Source organism: Hydra vulgaris, chromosome 02 (genome assembly GCF_038396675.1).
Source record: "Hydra vulgaris chromosome 02, alternate assembly HydraT2T_AEP".
Lineage (NCBI taxonomy): Eukaryota > Metazoa > Cnidaria > Hydrozoa > Anthoathecata > Hydridae > Hydra > Hydra vulgaris.
Window position 1 is genome coordinate 66,467,340 of NC_088921.1, and position 20,648 is coordinate 66,487,987.

Sequence of the window (20,648 nt, forward strand, 5' to 3'; positions counted from 1 at the left end):
TATGTTTCCATTAAAGTTAAAGCGTTTTACTGAATGAATTTAAGAGTAAAAGGCTTGTTATTATCTAACTTGGCTTTTTCAATTTCCAAACATGGTTTGCAATAACAATTTCTTTTAGATTTTGACCTTCATTTATTATATAAAGCTCAAAATCTAAAAGAAAGTAACAATTATTTTCTTTTAGATTTTCATCATCCTTTATTAATTTTCATTTATTAAGAAAAGAAAGAAATTATTTTATATTAAATGATAATAAAAAATGTAATATTAAATTAAATTATTTAATATTAAAAGCAAAACAAAAAAAATATTGTAAATGGAAAGCACCTCCTGATTTTTCAGTCATAAAATTATCCTTATTTTTTTTTTAGGACATAAACATTTTTAACTACTGCAATAAAATAAATTACCGCAAAACAAGTTTAATATTTTAAACACTAACTAGTGCTAAAAACTCATATATAAAATAGATATTTCATATGTAGTGTTTATTTGTTTGACAACTACTTTATATATATATATATTTACTTTACTCATATATATATATATATATATATATATATATATATATATATATATATATATATATATATATATATATATATATATATATATATATATATATATATATATATATATATATATATATATATATATATACATTAGGGATATGACTTTTTAATTTTTTTTCAAATAAAATGTTTCCTGTATCATAAATCGATGAACTTTTACCTAAAATCATGAAAAAAGGCCCAAATAGCTTTCTGCAACAAAAAAAGGTCAGCCCCAAAATAAAAATTTGATTTACCATTTTTATACATTCATTTTTGACCGATGTTTTAATCTTAAGCTTAATTCTCAGCTTAATTCTATTTATTTCATTATTTTGTTATGAATTTATAAATATAACGCCACACGTTACCATGGCAACGAAACGGCCGTGTGCCGGCAAATACTTGGAATTGTTATGTGATGACGTCATTGTGTTACCACGGTGATATAGACGACTGTAACAGACTGTAGAAGATTATAGAACTTAGTAGAACATTCTGGAAGCTCTAAATAATTATATAAGCGAGCTGCTGTCAGAGCTCAGTGTTGATAATGTGAATAGTTCTATGAAGTACTCTGCGTGTAACTGAGCTAATAAGGAACTACTGTAGCGAACTAAAGACGCTGTAAGTGTACGAAGTATAAGTAGTTGTAGCATTATCGTTAGGATACGGACTGGATTATCGAACTGTTATCAACATTGACTGGATTATCGAACTATAATTGGATTACTATACAGTTAAAGTATTTTATTAATTAAACGACTTTATTAAACGGATATTTACGCTCAGCTATCCGTAAAGTCGTAACAATATTATATGATGTCTCACAAGAAAAGTCATACCACAGTAACAAAGAACAAGAAGACTTGGACTAAAAATTTGGTGAGATTTCAAGAGTCACACAGAAGAAGAGGAAGCGTGGCTGTAGAAGAACATTCACTCGATGAAAAATCCAGAATACCACTTCAATTGCAGATCGTAGGAAGATACCAGTTTCTCGGAGCATATGTTAAAGGAAGAAAAGAACGAATAGACCAAATTTCTAAGGAAATTACAAAATTGTGGGACAATAAACTGAATTTTCCACGTGTGTCTGATCAAGTGATAAGAGCAAAGCTTATGAAGGTGCTGAAGGTCTATGATGAATGTGTCAAGCGTGGAAAATATGATGTTCTCAATGCATTATTTGACATCACGAAAGTGAATGGCCAGTGGTTATCCTCGGAAGATAAACGTCTATACCACCTACAAAAAGAAAGTAAAGGACAGGTGGGGTACTCAACAGGACAAGTGGCAAGTAAAGAAACCATTCACCCTTCCAAGAGAAGGAAAGTCCAGTCTGGAACAGCAATACCTTCCACATCACAAGTCCTGTCTACCACAGACAGTGGTACTGAATCTGAAAACTGCAAAAGTAAGAGTGAAGATGATGAAGACGACGACGGTGATAAAGACGATGATGAGGACACTCAGAAAAAAACTAGAAAGCACTACAAAAGTAAATTTGCTGTAAGTATGGTTACATCAAGTGGAGTTTCCACAAAGAAAGCTGCTAAAATATGCAATGTATTATCACAACAAGGTATTGATATTCCAACTCCAAGTCAATCAGCAATTTACAAGTCCATATTCAAAGAGGCAGGTAAATTAAAAAAAGAAATGATACAACAACTTAAAATGGAACAGTGGTCCTTACACTTTGACGGCAAACGAATAGATGATAAGGAATATCAGGTAGTTGTACTTCAGAATGAAAGAACTGACGTGAAACTTGATGCACTGCGTTTAAAAGATGGCAAAGCTGAAACTGTTGCTGAAAAAATTGCCAAACTTATTGATGAATACAATTTGTGGAATTCAATTAAGATGATCATTACTGATACAACAAACGTCAATACTGGGAAGAGAAATGGAGTTGTTGTGAAGTTGCAACGTATGTTTAAATTAAAGGGTGTCACAATACCACAATTTATCGGTTGTCAGCATCACGTACTAGACAGGATTCTCCGTCTGGTGATGGACGAAGAACTTGGGGGTGATACCAAATCTCCAAACATTGAATACCCATTTGTGTCTGAACTGTTGAATAAGTATGATGAACTGAAGGATAAGTTTGTGAATGGAACTGTAGAAATTCTTGATAAATCAGGGTGGAGAGACGATATGAAGTTTTTGTACCATTTAACAAGAGTGTTTAGGTTCTATGAAGAACAAAGAAACTTCCCTCTGATTCACTTTCAGAACATTCCTAATATGAGCAATGCCAAATGGAACTCAAGAGCCATTCTCGCCATTCTGGCGTTCATTCTTATGCCTGAAGCGAGAAAGAATTTGGAGAAGGTTTGCAGGTTCATTTCATATGAGTGGGCAGAACATTGGTTTAGTAGTCAAAAGTACAATGACAATGACTTCAAGAATTTATCTGATGTATTGAAGCCTTACAAAAAGGCATTGCAGTCATTCAAAAATCACTGGAAGAAAGAGCCATCCGTCATCGACATACCACGAAGTAATCAGATAGCTGAACGTGCAATCAAGGTGATGCAAGACCTGTATGCTTCCTGCAGAAAGAAAGACAAACTGCAACTTCGATTCATTCTAAGTAATAAGCGCTAGACTCTTTATGAGACGTGAGCATCATGTGACCCATGTACTAAACACAGTAGGCCTATAGACACAGACAGTTATGTATATTGTTGTACTAGACGCTTTGATACTGTTAATTTTGTAATACTTGTATAATTATATATCACATAATGTTTTTTGTTATATCACAGTACATGTTGCATAAATAAATAAAATAACAACAGGAGTATGACTCTTACAACATCTTCAGCCTTTAATATTCATTTACTGTACAAAAGTGTACCTATTGAAAATTCGATTTTTTGGTTTTGGGGTGACCTTTTTTCAAAATATGTCAAAATGAAACATCTATTCGTTCTTTTTACATAAAAGTTCATTGAATTACGATACAGGCCTAGTAGGTTGCAAAAAAGTCATATCCCTAATATACATATATATATATATATATATATATAAATATATATATGTATATATAAATATATATATATATATACATATATATATATATATATATATATATATACATATATATATACAAAAGAAAAACTATTCAAACTTATGTATATATATATATGTGTGTGTGTGTGTGTGTGTGTGTGTGTGTGTGTGTGTGTGTGTGTGTGTGTGTGTGTGTGTGTGTGTTTATATATATATATATATAAATATATATATATATGTGTGTGTATATATATATATATATATATATGTGTGTGTGTGTGTGTATATATATATATATATATATATATATATATATATATATATATATATATATATATATATATATATATATATACACACATATATATATAGTTAACATTTAGATCATTTAAGTTAAGAGGTAAACAGATTCTATCTGTTAAACAACTTTGCACCACTTCTACATCTATTTGGTTGACGTAGATGTATTTATAAAACATTGATTCAAGCTTAAGATGTTGAACACTGAATCTTCTTGACTCATTGTGTGGATTGTCTTGACTCATTGCCTGCGTCTCATCAGATTGAATGGCTAGGTTCTAGTGTCAGTAACTCTGCAGGTGTTAAGGCTAACAACTTTTGTCTTTCGCCTTCCAGACAATCTGAATACTTTACCCTTTCTACCCAACTTATATCTTGTTTCTGATCCTAGTCAATGCTCAGTTTCTCCACATCCACCATTTGGTGCACTTGATCACGGTTTGATCTCTCTAAAACTATTATTCATTCTTCCTTATCATCAGAATCCCCCTATTATTGTACCTATTGTAACAACTACCTTAAAGCTGACTGGGAATCTTTCTATGATTTTCTTCTTAATAGCCCTTGGGCAAAAATCTTTTGTCTTTCTGCTGACAAATGTGCTTTTTATGTAACCTCTTGGATTCAGGCTGGCATAGAATCTTTTTGCCATTCTCAGGCTACAAAATCTCATATTTCACCTAAAAGATTAGGCTCCAGACACTTCTGCAGAATCTTTAACAATATCTATAATAAGGGTAAACCTTTTATTCCATCTCTCTTACATGGCTCAGATTTTATTACCTCACCTAAAGGCAAAACTGAATTGTTTGCTAAGGAATTTTCATCAATCTAATCTCTAGATCCCACATCCTACCTGATATAGCTGATGATCAGGTTGATCCATTATTAGAAATTCGTATCACTCCAGCTTTTGTATCCAAAGTAATTTCCTGCTTAAACTCTTCTGCAGCTTGTGGTCTGGATAACATGAAATCTTCTCTGGAGCTGTTGTCTATACTTTCAAAACTATTTAACAAGTGTAAAAAAAACTAATCTGAGTCTTGTTATACAGCCTGCTGGAAAACAGCATCTATTATCCCTTCTTTCAAAAATTCTTGAGAGCAGTCTGACTCATCTAACTACTGTTCCAATAGTCTTCTTTCTATCATAAGCAAGGTTTATGAGTCTTAAAATTTAATCTCTCATCTTGAACCTAATTACTTACTTTCTGATTATCAATATAGATTTCAATCTTATTGTTCTACTGCTGATATGTTAATGTTAATCACTCTCCACATTTCTAAAGCCTTTGATAAAGTTTAACATGCTGGTCTTCTCCATAAGCTATGTTCTTACGGTGTATCAGGTAACATCTTTAAGATAATTGAATCATGCCTTACTAATTGTAGTATAAAAGTTGTTCTTAACCACTGCTTTGAAATTTGAATGCCAGGTTAAAGTTCGTGTCAATTAAAAAATTTTGATTTATTTTGTCTCTACTAATATATATATTAATTGGAAACAACTAAGTTTAAAATTGAAATCCTGTGGTAAGTAACAAAAAAAGTAAAAAAAAAATCCATTTAATTTTGGGGGGTTGGGGGTATTTTTTATGTGGTCACCAGTTCTAAACTCCAAAAGATTTTATGATGAAATTTGAAATCTAATGATGAACTTTGATGTTATTTAAGGTAGCCTTAAAAAAATTGTAAAATCTTATTCCCTTAGGCGATTTTGTTATGGACATTGATGTTCTCAAGCTTCAATTAGTACCTTTTAATTCAATCTCATTTGAGACTGGTATGAATATACAAAAACATAGAGTAATTTGGATAAATAATAAACACTAAAAAATCTTTGGTCTATACGTGATATATTTCACAACAAAAAGACTACAACACAAATCAACACATATATTATTATTTGATTCTTCTTGTATTAAAATCAACAGCAGCTTTTTTTAAATTTTCTCTATGTTTACTATGCTCTGTACTGACTTTATATCTTTTCCAGGTAGGTTTAAACTTAGCATGCATTGCCTCTCCAGCCTGTTCTGCAAAATTTCCTAGGCCTATACTTTGGGATTTCCTTTTATCACAGTTTGTTCAAGACAGTCATATTTTTTAAGTATTTTGTTTGAGTTATTTTCATCCCATCCAACTCCGAAAAATAATATGAAAAATAATATAAAGCCAGATTTTAATTTATATTTACAGATTTACATTTACAGATTTTAATTTATAATTAAATAATATAAAGCCAGATTTTAATTTATATTTACAGATTTACATTTACAGATTTTAATTTATATTTAAATAATATAAAGCCAGATTTTAAATCTGAGACCATAGATAAATAACAAAACTTTGCCAAAAACTCTAACTGCTCCCATCATCAAGTGCAATTCTGATAGAGCAATCTTATGAATATTAAATATTTCAGGATTTTTATCTAAATAAATCCATCTTTTATTAATCACATTGGTATAATTTGAAATTTTTTTGTTGGACATCCATCATTATTATATTTATCAGCCCAATAATCTAGATTTCCAAATGTTCTAAGATCTCTAGAAGTCAATGAGCTTAATCCTGTACAGTACAAACATGCATATTTTCCAGAGTGTTAAGACAAACCCAATACAGCATTTGCACATTATAAGTCAAAACCCATTTAAAATTTTAAGTTAAACTTAAAATTTTATATGGGAATTTAGGATTAGTCATATTAAAACAACTTAAGTTTTAATATGACTAATCCTAAATTCCAGTTAGATTCAGGAACGTCCTCAACTATAGCTAAGATCTGTTTACGCTAAACTCCACTGTCTTGATACTTAGAAAAAGATGAATGTTGATTATCAGGACCAAACACATTACGTGCAACCTTCAAAAAACCTCCTCCTGCATCTACAGCTATATTGATAAATACTTTAAAAGATTTCTTTTCATTTATACTATTCATTACAAAATCGCTTGTATTTTTAACATAAACCAAGCTGCAATCAATTTTTGACCCTTAATTTCCTCTAAACTAATTCTGCAAAATAGAATGATTCAACTTGTGACTGAAGTTTGTGTAGTTTCCCAAATACATTTTTAGTTATGAAATTCGCTCCAAATGAACTTTTTAGGCTAGAGACTAAAACTTGAGTACTTGCTTTGGAAAGTTCTAAAATGGTCTGTAAAGTTAGCAGCATCTGAATAAGATTACCACCTGTTGATAGATTCAATGTTGCTCCTTGTTTTAAATTTTCGTTCTCCATTTTATTATTAATAATAATTGAAACCACCTGTTCTGCCTGTAATGCATTAATGCCAAAGGCTAAACCAGTAAGGTTTGTAACTGCCTGACTTTTACAGCAATTATGAACTCTTCCAGCACCTTAAAAAAAAAACTAAAACAATAAAAAATTAATCAAATTATTGGAAATCTATTTTATTTTATAAAAACTTTTAAGCTTTTAAAAAATTTTGTAAGCTCTTGGAACACTAACCTCGCCTCCTTACAAAACTTACATAATACAGAGAGGAAAAAAAAGAAAGACTTAATTATTAAATTTAATTTGCAAGCAATTTGAAATAAAATTTGATAAGATTTTTAACAAGTATGTCAAACGGTGGTGTAAACTTTTGGTGGCATAAACTTTTTCAGGTTGTTCAGATTGGACAATATCTGTTATATTGACACCGCATCTGATTACTGATTCCATGTGTATCTATATATCAATATATTAGAGTCTGATATAATTTTGCCAATTTAAAAGAGTTTTTATAAAACTTTTACAAAATTACCATTTTTATTACAAACTTTCAAACTTTTATCACTAAAATAAAATAAAAGTAATCAAAAAGAAACGTTTTTATAATTAAGATACCTTGATAACCAAGAACTTCTTACTTTTTTCTGAATCAAGTAAATATAGACTTCTTTGGCAGCTAGTGCAATACATTGTAGAATATATCTCTAAGTTTGAATCATATTTATAATTAACTAAAGTATTAATTTTTTTAAAGATAGGTTCACAAACTGTAAATAACTTTTTTGATCTCGCTTCTTTATGGTCCAAGCAAACGCAGCAAATACTGAACCTTGAAGCCATTTTTAAAAATAAATCCAACTTTAGTTATGTATTTATCTAATTTTATGTTGTTCCCAGGGATTTATCAGCGCATCTACTGATTTTTAAAAAGAAAAATCAAAGATAAAATACATGATTTATTATTTCAAAATTAAGTAACATAGCACATGATTTTGATTTTAAACTTTTTTATTAATAATATATAGTATTAGTAACCATAATAATCAAAAATTTTAAATTGACACAAAGTTTAATCTGGAGGTCAAATTTCAGAGCAGTGTAACGGAGAGCACTCTTCTTCATTTCCTGTAACTCAGGGGTTCCTCAAGGTTTGATCCTTGCCCCAATGCTTTTCTAAATTTACATTAATGAACTCCCAGGAATTCTCACATCACCATTTATTTTTGTCTTGATAAGAAGCTAACACACTCTAATTGCTTGAAAGGGGGCATTTGAGCTTGAGAAGGATCTCACTTCTGCTAAAGCAAGGTGTTCTCAGTAGCTGGTGAACTTTAACTTAGATAAAACTCAATATTTTTCAGTTAATTGTTATTGCAACAGTCTAGATCTTTCTATATTTATGAACGGTAATGTATTCGATAAGTCGTATATCTTTGGTCTTCTAGGATTAACTCTTACTTCCAATCTATATATTAAATCCATTGCAAAATTAGCATCTGCTATGTTTGCATCTTTCTACCGTCTTTATCTCTCTAAATCTCAAATCCATTCTTTTATGAAATACTGTTGCCATATCTGGAGAGGATCTTTGAATGATGCCCATTGTAAGATAGGTTGTAAAGATAGTTGGACCTGCTTTTACAGCCAACCTTCAGTCATTGTCACATTGTTGCTTCTCTTTCTCTTTTCTATAAATACTATAACAAATGCTGCTCTGAGAATTACCCTACTAAAATTCATTCTTGTTTTACTAGTCATTAAATTAAGTCTCATCATTCTACTGTGACTGTTCCTAAGTGCTCCAAAAAATTCTTATTTGTCTAGTTTTTTTCCACAAACAACAGTTTCTTTGGAATTTGCTCTTTTTAACTTATTTTTCTGATTCATTTAATTTGCAATCTTTGAAATCGTCTGTTAATCCTTATCTTACTACATAAACTTTAGTTAATATTACTTATTTAAGTAGTATTTTTGCTGATGGCGCAACTACATACTCCAGTTTTGACAAAACGGTCATCACTTTTTGAATGCTTAGAACAGGTTGCTATCTTAAATCTTATCTCTCTTTTGTGACAACTTGGGGCTTGCAGCATCTGGTAAATTTTAACCTAAACCAAAACTCAGATGTTTAAAGCTACAATTATTGCAATTTTCTTGATATTTATTTTTGCAGGTTCAAAATCAAATTTTGTTAGACCTGTTCAAGCTGTTAAACAAAAGTCTCTTTCCTATTGTTGTAAGGTTGCAGCTCATCCTTTAAATACATAGTTGCTGTTCAAACTAGCTATCATCACTTGTTTCAACCAACAAAACACAATCTAGCCTGACTCATCATGACTCATCACAATCTTTAACTGTAATTGATTTTTATACAAAAAATACTTTTATTTATCTAGTCTTTTCCTTGAACATCTGTGCTTTGGAATTTTTTTTTTTCTTCATGCTTTTCTGTCTTGAACAATATACAATTTTTTATGTATTTTGTTAACCACTTTCTTGCTTTACTCTATTCTTTGTTTTCTATTATCTCTAAACTTATTTAGTTTGCAGCCCTGTTGGGAGTGAGTTTAATAAAAAAACTTCTTAAGTAAAATATTATAACAAAGATTTTACCATTATTAACATGAAACATAAAAACATAATTTATTCATGTTCTACTTTAAACTCCATACTTTATGGAATCTTTTCAACAATGTTTTTTTATTTTGTTAATTCACCTTCCAAATGCTATAAAGGCCACTACCACTGATGAGGCTACTTTCATTGTGGTTGCAACCCTCTCTCAAATATATAACTCCAAAACGCAAACCTTAACAATTAAGGCCCCTGTGCAGAGAAACAAGTTGAGTGCAGTACTACCAGAGACATGTGGGGATAGAACTCAGAACTTCTCGCTTATGAGGCAAGGGCTTTACCGCTACACCACTACCACATACCATGTGTTGCTGAACTAACTTTAGGTTGAAAAATGTCACAATGTTTTGGTATACTTTACAATTGTTTAACAATTCATACATAATCACATTTTCTTTTAGTCCAAAAGCCATTTTTAGGGTTAAGCATTGGCTGATGATGGCATTGTTGTACCTAGCAAATCAACAACACCTAAGGCATTGACTTATTTAAAAAAAGGCACAAATACAGAATTTCTCTACTATGTGTGAAGAAAATTAGGCAATGAAAATCCAAGCTCAACAACTTAGTATGATCAATAACGACAGTTTACAAAACTTTATTATTCAAAAATATTGATTTCTAATTTTCAAAAAACTTTAGTTTATGTTACTTGTCATAAACTTCAGTTTATGACAAGTAACATAAAACTAAAGTTTTTTATTAGTCATAAACTAAAGTTTATAACAAGTAACATTCTTCATGGTTCAATTCAACTAAAACCACAGCTGATTTTGTTCTGGTGCTAAAAAATTATTGCGAAAAAATTTGTTGAAACTTCTCTCTCCTCTCATTCCCACTCTGACAAATAAAACTACTCTGAATTATTAAGTTATTTACGATAAAACACACAACCAACAAAAAAGTTCCAATTTTTCTTTCATTTTATTTTACTTTATTAATTAATATTGAAATTTATGATTTATGTTTTAGGGAATTTTCATTTTGAGTGCCTATACTGGTCGAACGATATGGGATAAATTCTAGGTACTGCGCAGGATTGTGGTGGTAGTTTTAAAGTGGGCTTGCAGTTATAAACATTTCGAACTGATATAAAAAAGATGCCTATATTAAATGAAACCTCTACTTACAGGTAAAAGTAGAAATAATGCAATGGATTTTAAATCTTGATTTAAAAGAGCTGTGCTAACTATATGGTGATATGATGTATATGTGCTAACATATGCATCATATACACAATAACATATATATATATATATATATATATATATATATATATATATATATATATATATATATATATATATATATATATATAATATACATATATATATATATATATATATATATATATATATATATATATATATATATATATATATATATATATATATATATATATATATATATATATATATATATATATATATATATAACTTAAAGATTAAAAATAGTGACACTCTAATAATATATTGCATTACCACACATCTCTGCATTAAAATGTTACAAAAATGTTAAAAAAAACATAAATCTCAAAGCCTGAACTAAAACTTGAAAACTATAAACACAGATCTTATCCAAAAACTGAACAGAATACTGAATTACAGAACGCCTGAAAACTAAAATTTCTAATTTTATTTTAATTATGGCTTTGCATCTTCCATAACAACACATTCTTTGTAAAACTTCGTTACTTTTAGTAACAATCCATCCCTTTTTAGAGCATTATTGAAATTTTTATTCAATTATCTTGAATAAAAATTTCTTATAAAAATTTTTATTTTTAAAGATAAAAAATATAAAAAACCAGTTTGTAATAAAAATAAATCTGTTTATATCATAAATTATAATCATTATTAATTACAGTCACGATAAATTATATTTATAGTAAATTATAGTCACCATAAATTATAGTCAGCAAAATTTATAACCATCATAAAATGTAGTTATCAAAGAAGGTAGCTTAAAAGTTATAAATATAATAACTTATAGTCTTCATAAATTATCATTATTATAACTATGGTCATCATGCATTATGTGACTTAAAGTCATCACAAGTTATTGTTATCATAGAGTCATCATAAAATATAATCATTATAACTTAAGATCACCATTGATTGCAGTTATCATAAATCACAATTATCAAAAAATTATCAATAAATATAGTTGTCAAAAACCTTTGAAAAAAAAATTAATCATAAATTATAACCACCATAAATTTTAATCACCATAAATCAACATATAATATAAATATCATAAATTATAGTTATCACAAAAAATAAACATAAATTATAGTTATCACAAAATATAAACATCATAAATTATAGTTAACATAAAATATAAAAATCATAAATTATAGTTATTATATAATATAATCATCAAAATTTATATTGATCATAAATTATAGTTAATTCTAATCACCATTAAAACTTACCATCAAAAGGAGCTTTGGGCAACAACAGCAGCTTAGTCAATGGAACATGATTAGTAGTATCATCATCAAAGTGAATAAAATAACTTAAACAACCACGATTTCCTTTAATGGCAGCAACTTTTCCAGGATGATATCCTTTAATAGACTCCGATTTACTAGCAATAACTTTAAATAATTTTTTGACTTGGTATTCTTGAGGATTGATATTTAATATAACAGCTGAAGGATCATCGATATCATGATCAACATCTTCATTAATTTCGTAGAGTGAAACATACCATCGATTATCTTTAATTCTTTTAACAAATCCTTTATAGTAAAATCCATCTTTGTATCGAGCATATACACAAGCACCAAGGCCTGGTGAACCAGCTTTATTGACAAAAGGTAATACTCTTAGTTCTTCTGCAACATGGTATTTCTCAATGCAATCATAATAAAACCGAACAAGATACTTGTTCATTGTATTTTTTTCATGAGTCGGAGAAAACTCTTCAAAGTTATCTTCAATAAGTTCTTCAGCAATCTCTGGTTCACCATTCCATATCTAAAATGAAAAAAAATAAATTAAAAAAAAAAACTGTAACATTTTTTTTAAAATAAAATTCGGTTTGAAGAAACTCTTACAGCAACAACTCTTCCAGCTTGCCACCCTTTTTCGTGAGAGTGAAGAGCTAAAACATTTACTCCAATTAACAATTCTGATTCTTTTGGGATCATATCTAGTACAACAGATGTATTATCAGCAATAGAGTGTTTAATTGAACCTTCTGGATAAAAATAAACTAAGTAGTGAGTGTCTTTATTTGCTAAAAAGCCGTTTAAATAACTTCCATTATCCATTCGTGCAAAAACAAAGCTACCAGCACTAAGAATGTGCTGTGGAGGTGTATTTAAATACCATAATTTTTTTCCAGACACATCATTTATTTTCCAAAGTTTTGACATTGTTTTTTGTTTTTCTCTTGTTACCTCTATGTTTTCAGGCATTACAGTTTGACTCAAACAGGCTGATAAAGTATGAATAGTCTTTGGAGAAACATTAAGCTTAATAATAGAAGTGTAAATGCTCATTTGGGGTTTATAGCCTAAATTAGTGGAACTATGGAAATTTATTGTATCCAAATATAATACTTTCGATGTGTCAGAACGATATTCTTTTTTAAATGCAGTTGAGAATACTTCAGTATTGCTAATTGATGCTATCATTTTTTGAGCATTTTGAAGTTGAAGGTATTGAAAAAAAACAGCAGTTGTAAAAAATAATGCATTTGTTTTTAGATTTCTAGCATCTGCTAAAAGAACAACCTGAGGATTATTTACTCTCAACTGAAAGCGCATTTCATAACTGTTTACTGAAGCTCCATTAATAGACTCTGTAGCATCTGACATAAGTGACACATTATCTTCTTCAATAGAAGTAATGCTATGTGTAGGAGATTTAGTTGTTTTCACATATTCAGTATCAGCTTTTGGAATTATTGCCAAAATAGTTTGCATAACTACCATAAGAAATTCAACATTTAAAATTGTCATTAAATTGTTCAAAGTAACATTCATATTTATATCTCCCCGGCTTGATTGCTGATAATTTGCTTTTACCATATATTTTTCCTGGTTAATAATTTGAGTAACACGAGCATCAGTATGTCCAACCAAATAATCTTGACAGTAATCCATCATACATGTCAGAGAGTTGATACTTGATGGGCGTTTATCATATAGTTGTAATGTTTCTAAGACAAAAAATATTGACATTGAATTGTCAGATAAAATTTTTCCAGTTACACCAAAATGTCCAATAGTAAATTGACTTAACATTAAAGCTATGTCACGTTCTAAAAACTCTTCCTCAAAAGTCATATCTGGAGGCTTCAAATACAGTTGTAAAATAACTTTTTCAAGATCAAATTTAAAAATAGTTTTTTCATAAACAATAGTATTCTCAGACTCTTCATTTATGTCTGCCATTCGATCATGAGGATCTTGCTTTCCTTTTACTGTTGAACTTAAAATGGAATCATCTTGTTCAATTTCTTTAAACTGATCATCCAACTGCCCTTCTGCAATATTTCCTTGTATTATTTTAAATGCAACACTAATGTCTTCCTCACTAACAACAATAGTAATGGTTTGAAGTGATCCTTGTAAGTCTATATCTGGAATACTATGATTACCATTGGTTAAACTTCGTGCAAGATTGAGTTTAAGACTCATTGGTTCAATTAATGCTCTATGAGCTACAACATTAATACCACCTTTAATTAGAGCTTTTGAAAGTTTTAACTCAGATAACTTTATAATCATGTTATCAACAATGACATAGTCTTTCGGTCGCTTCTCTTTATTTATCAGTCTAAAATTATTGTAAATAGAAAGCATACCTAGATCAACTACCAAAGCAAGTTCTGACAATGAATGAACAGGTACAATTATTAATGGAGCTTTTATTTTGATAATCATCTGATTTCTAGAGCTATGTTTCTGAAGTTGTGATACAGCAATAGCAGCTTTTTCTTTAGCAGCTGCACCTGCTTCTAAAATGGCTGTCTTTGCATTTTCAAAATTATCCAAAAAAGAATAAATATCCATCACAAAACGATTTAAAAAAACAGCTCTAATTTGACCAACATTGAGTTTAATTAAAAGATCAACTGCAGACATGTTATAAAGGTTTGAACCAATGGTAGCATCATTGAAAACAACAACTTCAATGTCAAACACTTGGTCGCTTTGCATGGAGAGAATCTTTGAAAAATTAGTTTCTCCAACTTTATCCTCAACTAGTAAATCTGACATGTTTGCTTTAACTTCTATTTTTGAGTCTTGCATTAAAACATTAGCTGAAAAGCCTTTCATTGTTAAATATGCTAGATCTACCTTTGATGAGCAAACTAAAACATCCAAACCATCCATGTAAGCAGTAACTTTCATCTTTATTTCTTCTTGCATACCAACTTTATTTTTAAGCTCTTCTTTAGCAGCAGCAGCTTCCTTATTAATAGCAACCTTGGATTTTAAGCTCTCCTCAATGAATAGATTAAATGTACTACCCGTTGAAGATAAACTCTTTTTAGGAGTGCTTGTTGGAACCGATTGATCAGCTTGCTGTAAAGGCTCTAGAATTTGAGTTAGGAGTGTTGTTAAACTAAGCAGAGCTTCTTGATGTATTATAACATAAAACATAGCTATTCTTACATCAATTATTTGTTGTGTAGACTGAAATTCGTCTCTAAATTGAAGAGCTCGAAGCTGCGCTTCTTGAGAATAAAAATAACTAGGTCCAAGTGTTAAAGACTGGTCAAACTCGCACCTTCGATAAGATAGTTTTAACATATTTGCATTATCAGGTGTATAAAACAGTTCTAAAGGTTTCCCTTTTTTACCCCATTTCATTTCTTTTAAAACAAATTGCCCAACTGTTGCATTAACAAACATGTCCCAACGTCTTAAAAGTACCTCTGCTGAAATATTATGAACATACATCTCAACACATTCTTCCTCATTTTGGGTAATTTTGTCGGTGAGTGAAATTGAAAACTTAATCTTTTGCACCACAAAATTTAATTCTATTTTGATTTGATTAGCTATGCCTGATGAAAATTGAGGTTCTGAACCACTAAAACAAAAAAAAATTATAATAACATAAAATAAACTAATTTGTCAATTTTATTGCAAAGGGAAAACTAAAGGAAAAGAAAAAACAAAGTTGAGAGTTATCTTTTGTTATTGTGTTATTTATAGGCTAATTGCATTTTATATTGGTCTTTTTATCACTTTTATAGGTATATAAATGTAGTGTAAACAAGAGCCAATATCACACTAAATTAATTAAGATAAATAGTAAATAATAGAAAAATAATGTCAGCACAGATGAAAACCAAGAAAAATAGCAGATAATAAATAAATAATGTCAGTACAGTTAAAAACAAATTCAATGCTTAAGCATTAAATATAAATTAAGTATTCTGTTATAAACTTTTTGTTCATAACAGAATACTTCTTGCATATAGAAAAGCCATTAAATACAAGTTACAATTGCCTTAAAAAAAAATTTATTAACTGCCTAAATAACTTAAGAAACGTTAAAAAAAACCAATGTCAAGCTGTCAAAACGTTCTCCAGAGAAGTGTTTAAATAAAAGTTCAAAAATTGATAGTGATGTACTTCATCACTATCAATTTTTCTGTTTTTTTAAGTTTACCAGTATATATCCATTATTCTAAGTAAACCCAGTTTTTTAGTAAATAAATCCAGTATTTTTAATTTAATTCACTCTAAATCAGGCTACAAGCAACTAAAAAGCAAATAGAATTAAAGAGCAAAGAAATCATTGACAGATGACTTGAAAAGTTGCAGGTTATATGAGCCAGGAAAACATGACAATGAGAGAGAGTTCCATAGCATTGAAGTGCAGAGAAAAAAACTAGATAATTATAAGTTTTTAGAGCATGAAGAGACAGTTAGAGTAAAAGAATGCAACTATGCTAAATAATGGGTCATTCATTAACTATCTAATTTAAGCCATACATTTATAAGCACACTTATAAAACAACATTTTTTTCTGCTACACTTATGGCTGAACTTGACTGGGCAGATGCACATTATAAGGTAATCTTATCAGCTTATATATATATACTCTCGGACAAGATGTCAACATTTAAATCATATATACATATATATATATATATATATATATATATATATATATATATATATATATATATATATATATATATATATATATATAAATATAATTATATATATTTCAAAAGCGTACCTACATTTTAGAGTGGAGGGGGAAAACTTTAAAGTATATGTAGCAACAGGGGATAGGTGGGAGGGTTAAATTTCTAAATTTTTGGTGCACACACTTTATGGATGACCCCTTAGATAACTGAAAAATTAATTATGGTTGATTATTGGATATGTAGCTGAATGTAACACAAAATATGAAAAACTTTTATATATTGTGTAAAATATTTGGTGTTGTTGAACTCTTGTTCTTATTTGAAGTTTCAATTCACCGACATTTTGGAGCATTTGCACTTAATTAAATAGGTTCCAGGTTGGCTGTTGCGTGGTAATTTTGATTTATTTCTAGACGTTAATAGTGTTTTTAGGTTAGCATTTGACTTAAAAACAGTTCTGTAGCTTTTCTGAATATTCTTCTAAGTCTGGGAGATATTATTGGTATCCATGGTAAACAAATATATATATATATATATATATATATATATATATATATATATATATATATATATATATATATATATATATATATATATATATATATATATATATATATATATATATATATAGTTTATATATATATATATATTTATATATATATATATATATATATATATATATATATTTATATATAATATATTTGTATATATGTATAAATATGTATTGAACTATAGATATGCACTATTAACTATTTTAATAAAGTTAATTTTAGAATGTTATCCTTAAGTTAATTTGGCCAGAGAGGTTAATGCATGTTATTCTACACCAAAGGATCTATGATCGAGTCTCAGTCATTATAATTAACTATTTATTTAAAAAAAAAAAAAATTGTTTTAGAAGGTGCACACATCTACAGTAATTTTTTATAGACAAATTAAATAAATTAACTGTATTTGGGCAGAAGTTTATTTGAGGCACCTCCCAGAAGTTTATTTGAGGCAAGTCCATAAAAAATGAGTTTTACTCGAAATGAGTAATATTGAAAACAAAGCCTAAAACCTGTTTTTTGCGGACTCAAAAAAGAATTTTTCTGAAATTTATGTCCACCTCACGCAGGGCTAGTGTATAATGGGTGGGATGTTGTGCATAGAAGGACACTGCAACTCATTTCCCCTATGCATACAGCCTTGGATTTTAGAAAACTAGGATCTTTAGTCAGAAAACTTAATTTCTTTATTGGTTAGCTTGCAAATTATGTACAACGACCAGACAGTATGGTTTTATTTAATTGAACTCATATTACATCAAGAGTTCCACCTAAATAAATGCATTTAATGACTACCAACTAGCAATGCTTAAAGTTTTACCAATTGTTAAATCCCTTCCATTATTAAAAGAAAACAATTCAAAGGCCCAGTGATTACTATTAGATTACACAGGTCTGCGACATAAAAATTGTTTCAAATTTAATAAATGATTTTTATAATATTTTGAACGCTGATTTCTGGAAAAATAGTGAAAAAATTCCATCACATACAGTTATTTCACAAACTGCTTGTCTAGTTTTAGCTTTTTCGGTTGAATAGGTTGAATTTTGGTTTTTAAGGTTGAATTTTGGTTTTTAAGATCTCCATAAACTGTTATCTAGCCTAAAGTACAAGTTGTTTTATGGACAATGGCTACCAGAGGATATATAACCTACCAGATTGCTTCTGGTACATTAGTGGTAACTATACCATTAAAAAGCGATAAAGAAACATCTCCGATTTTGTCAAAAAGGTGTATTCTGTCTATTTTGGTATTAAGTTAGGCGATCAAGATAAGTCTTGGGCTCCACACAAAGTTTGATCAATATGTGTTGAAGAATTGAGGCAATGGTTTCAAGGTAAAAAGCAGTCCTTACATTATGGAATACCAATGGTTTGGAGGGAGCCCAAAAATCATAGTGATGACTGTTATTTTTGATCTTGCAATGTACAAGGTTTCAATTTGAAAAACAAGGATATTTCTTACCCTATCACTCAATCAGCCATTCGCCTATTCCTCATGGATATGGAGTACCAACACCCTCTCCTCCAGATTCTTTGGATTATATTTTAGATGATCACGAGACATTGGCTCAGCAAGGTGATAGTGAAGAAGACAGTGATTGCTACGTTCCTGGCACAACCAATCCCATTCCATTCTCACAATCTGAACTGAACAATTTAGTTAGAGATCTAGGTCTTCCTAAAGACTCGACAGAAGTTTTAGGATCTAGATTGAAAGATAAAAATATGTTGGCTCCAGGTACATCCTTATCTTGGTATTGATCAAGGGAAAAAGAATTTGTACCTTTCTTCTCTCAAGAACGTGACCTGGTATTTTGCAGTGATGTTCCTGGACTAATGGCATGTTTTAAAATAGAATATGCTCCTGATAAGTGGAGACTTTTTATCGATTCATCAAAAAGAAGCCTTATAGCAGTACTTCTGCACAATAGCAATAAGTATGCTTCTATGGCAGTTGGCATAGAAGCATACTTATTGCAACAACTTTAAGAAGCTAGGCTGTAACATGAGCATTCAAGTTCATTTTCTCCATTCACATCTTAATTACTTCCCAGCAAACCTTAGTGATGTAAGTGAAGAGCAAGGCAAAAGATTTCACCAAGATATCAAGGAAATGGAAAGAAGATATCAGGGAAGATGGAACGTCAACGTGATAGCGGACTACTGCTAGATGTTGAAGAGAGCTGATCCTGAACGAGTCCACAGCCGGAAAAGCAATAAAAGAAGCTTTGACAGAAAGCAAAAATGTTGTTATAACGTTTATATATATATGTATACAGGGTGCAGAAAAAGCTCCTGTACAAAAATATAAACAGCAAAAACAGCAAAAGTTCCTGTACAAGACGAGAAACAAATTACACTTTAATTTAAAACAAAATAATACTAAAAAGTACTAAAAGAATATGAAGGAATATAAAAGAATACTAAAAACACACTGCGGTAGTGGTGTAGTGGTAGAGCGCTCGCTTCCTAAGCAAGAGGTTCCGAGTTCAATCCCCACCACGTCCCTGGTAGTACCGCGCTCGACTTGTTTCTCCGCGCAGCGGCCTTGTTTGTCAAGGTTCGTGTTTTGGAGTTATAGAGTTGAGAGAGGGTTATAACCACAATTAAGTAGCCTCCTCGCCTATAGTGGCCTTCTGGGCCTTGGGGAGGTGAATTAACAAAAAAAAAAAATATATATATATATATATTGAAAGAAAACACCATACAGATCATTTTTTTAAATTATACTTTTGTATGGGAATGTAGACATCAAGTCTGAGAGTATGTAAGTTATTATTTTATAAACATCAATAAATACAAATTTCTCTCAATACTAAATTTATTTTTTAAAAGAAATTTTTGCTGGATTGATGAGACCAGCATCTTCAGCTTTAAAGTTTTTTTGTGCTTGTTTTTTGTTTATATCTTATTTTTAAAAGAGCAGTTCTATTTTATGTCAATGGGATGGCTTTATTTTTTTCAAAAAATGAATTTAAACTGAAGATGCAAGTCATAACAATCCAGCAAAAATTTATTTTAAAAATTAAATTAAGTATTGAGAGAAATTTTATTTATTGATGTTTATAAAATAATAATATATGTATATATCTTCTATTACTTCTGTTTGTCAGTCAATATATGTACTGAAGCTCCCGGCAGCAGGCTATTTCAGTGTGATGTCAGAGTACTCATTTAAACAAGCAATTTAAGTTATATATATATATATATATATA

The 20,648-nt window shown here is 29.6% G+C and overlaps 1 protein-coding gene across 1 annotated transcript in view; it reads right to left on the reverse strand.

Annotated features, from left to right (window-relative positions):
* The window catches only part of LOC100215098 (intermembrane lipid transfer protein VPS13A), a 172,035-nt gene that overhangs the window by 43,516 nt on the left and 107,871 nt on the right, over nucleotides 1-20,648 (reverse strand). The window contains exons 32-33 of the mRNA XM_065791745.1: nucleotides 12,818-15,809; nucleotides 12,191-12,737 (exon numbers count right to left, since the gene is read on the reverse strand). Of these exons, the coding sequence (XP_065647817.1) occupies nucleotides 12,191-12,737; nucleotides 12,818-15,809 (3,539 nt within the window). The remainder of the gene's footprint in view (nucleotides 1-12,190; nucleotides 12,738-12,817; nucleotides 15,810-20,648) is intronic.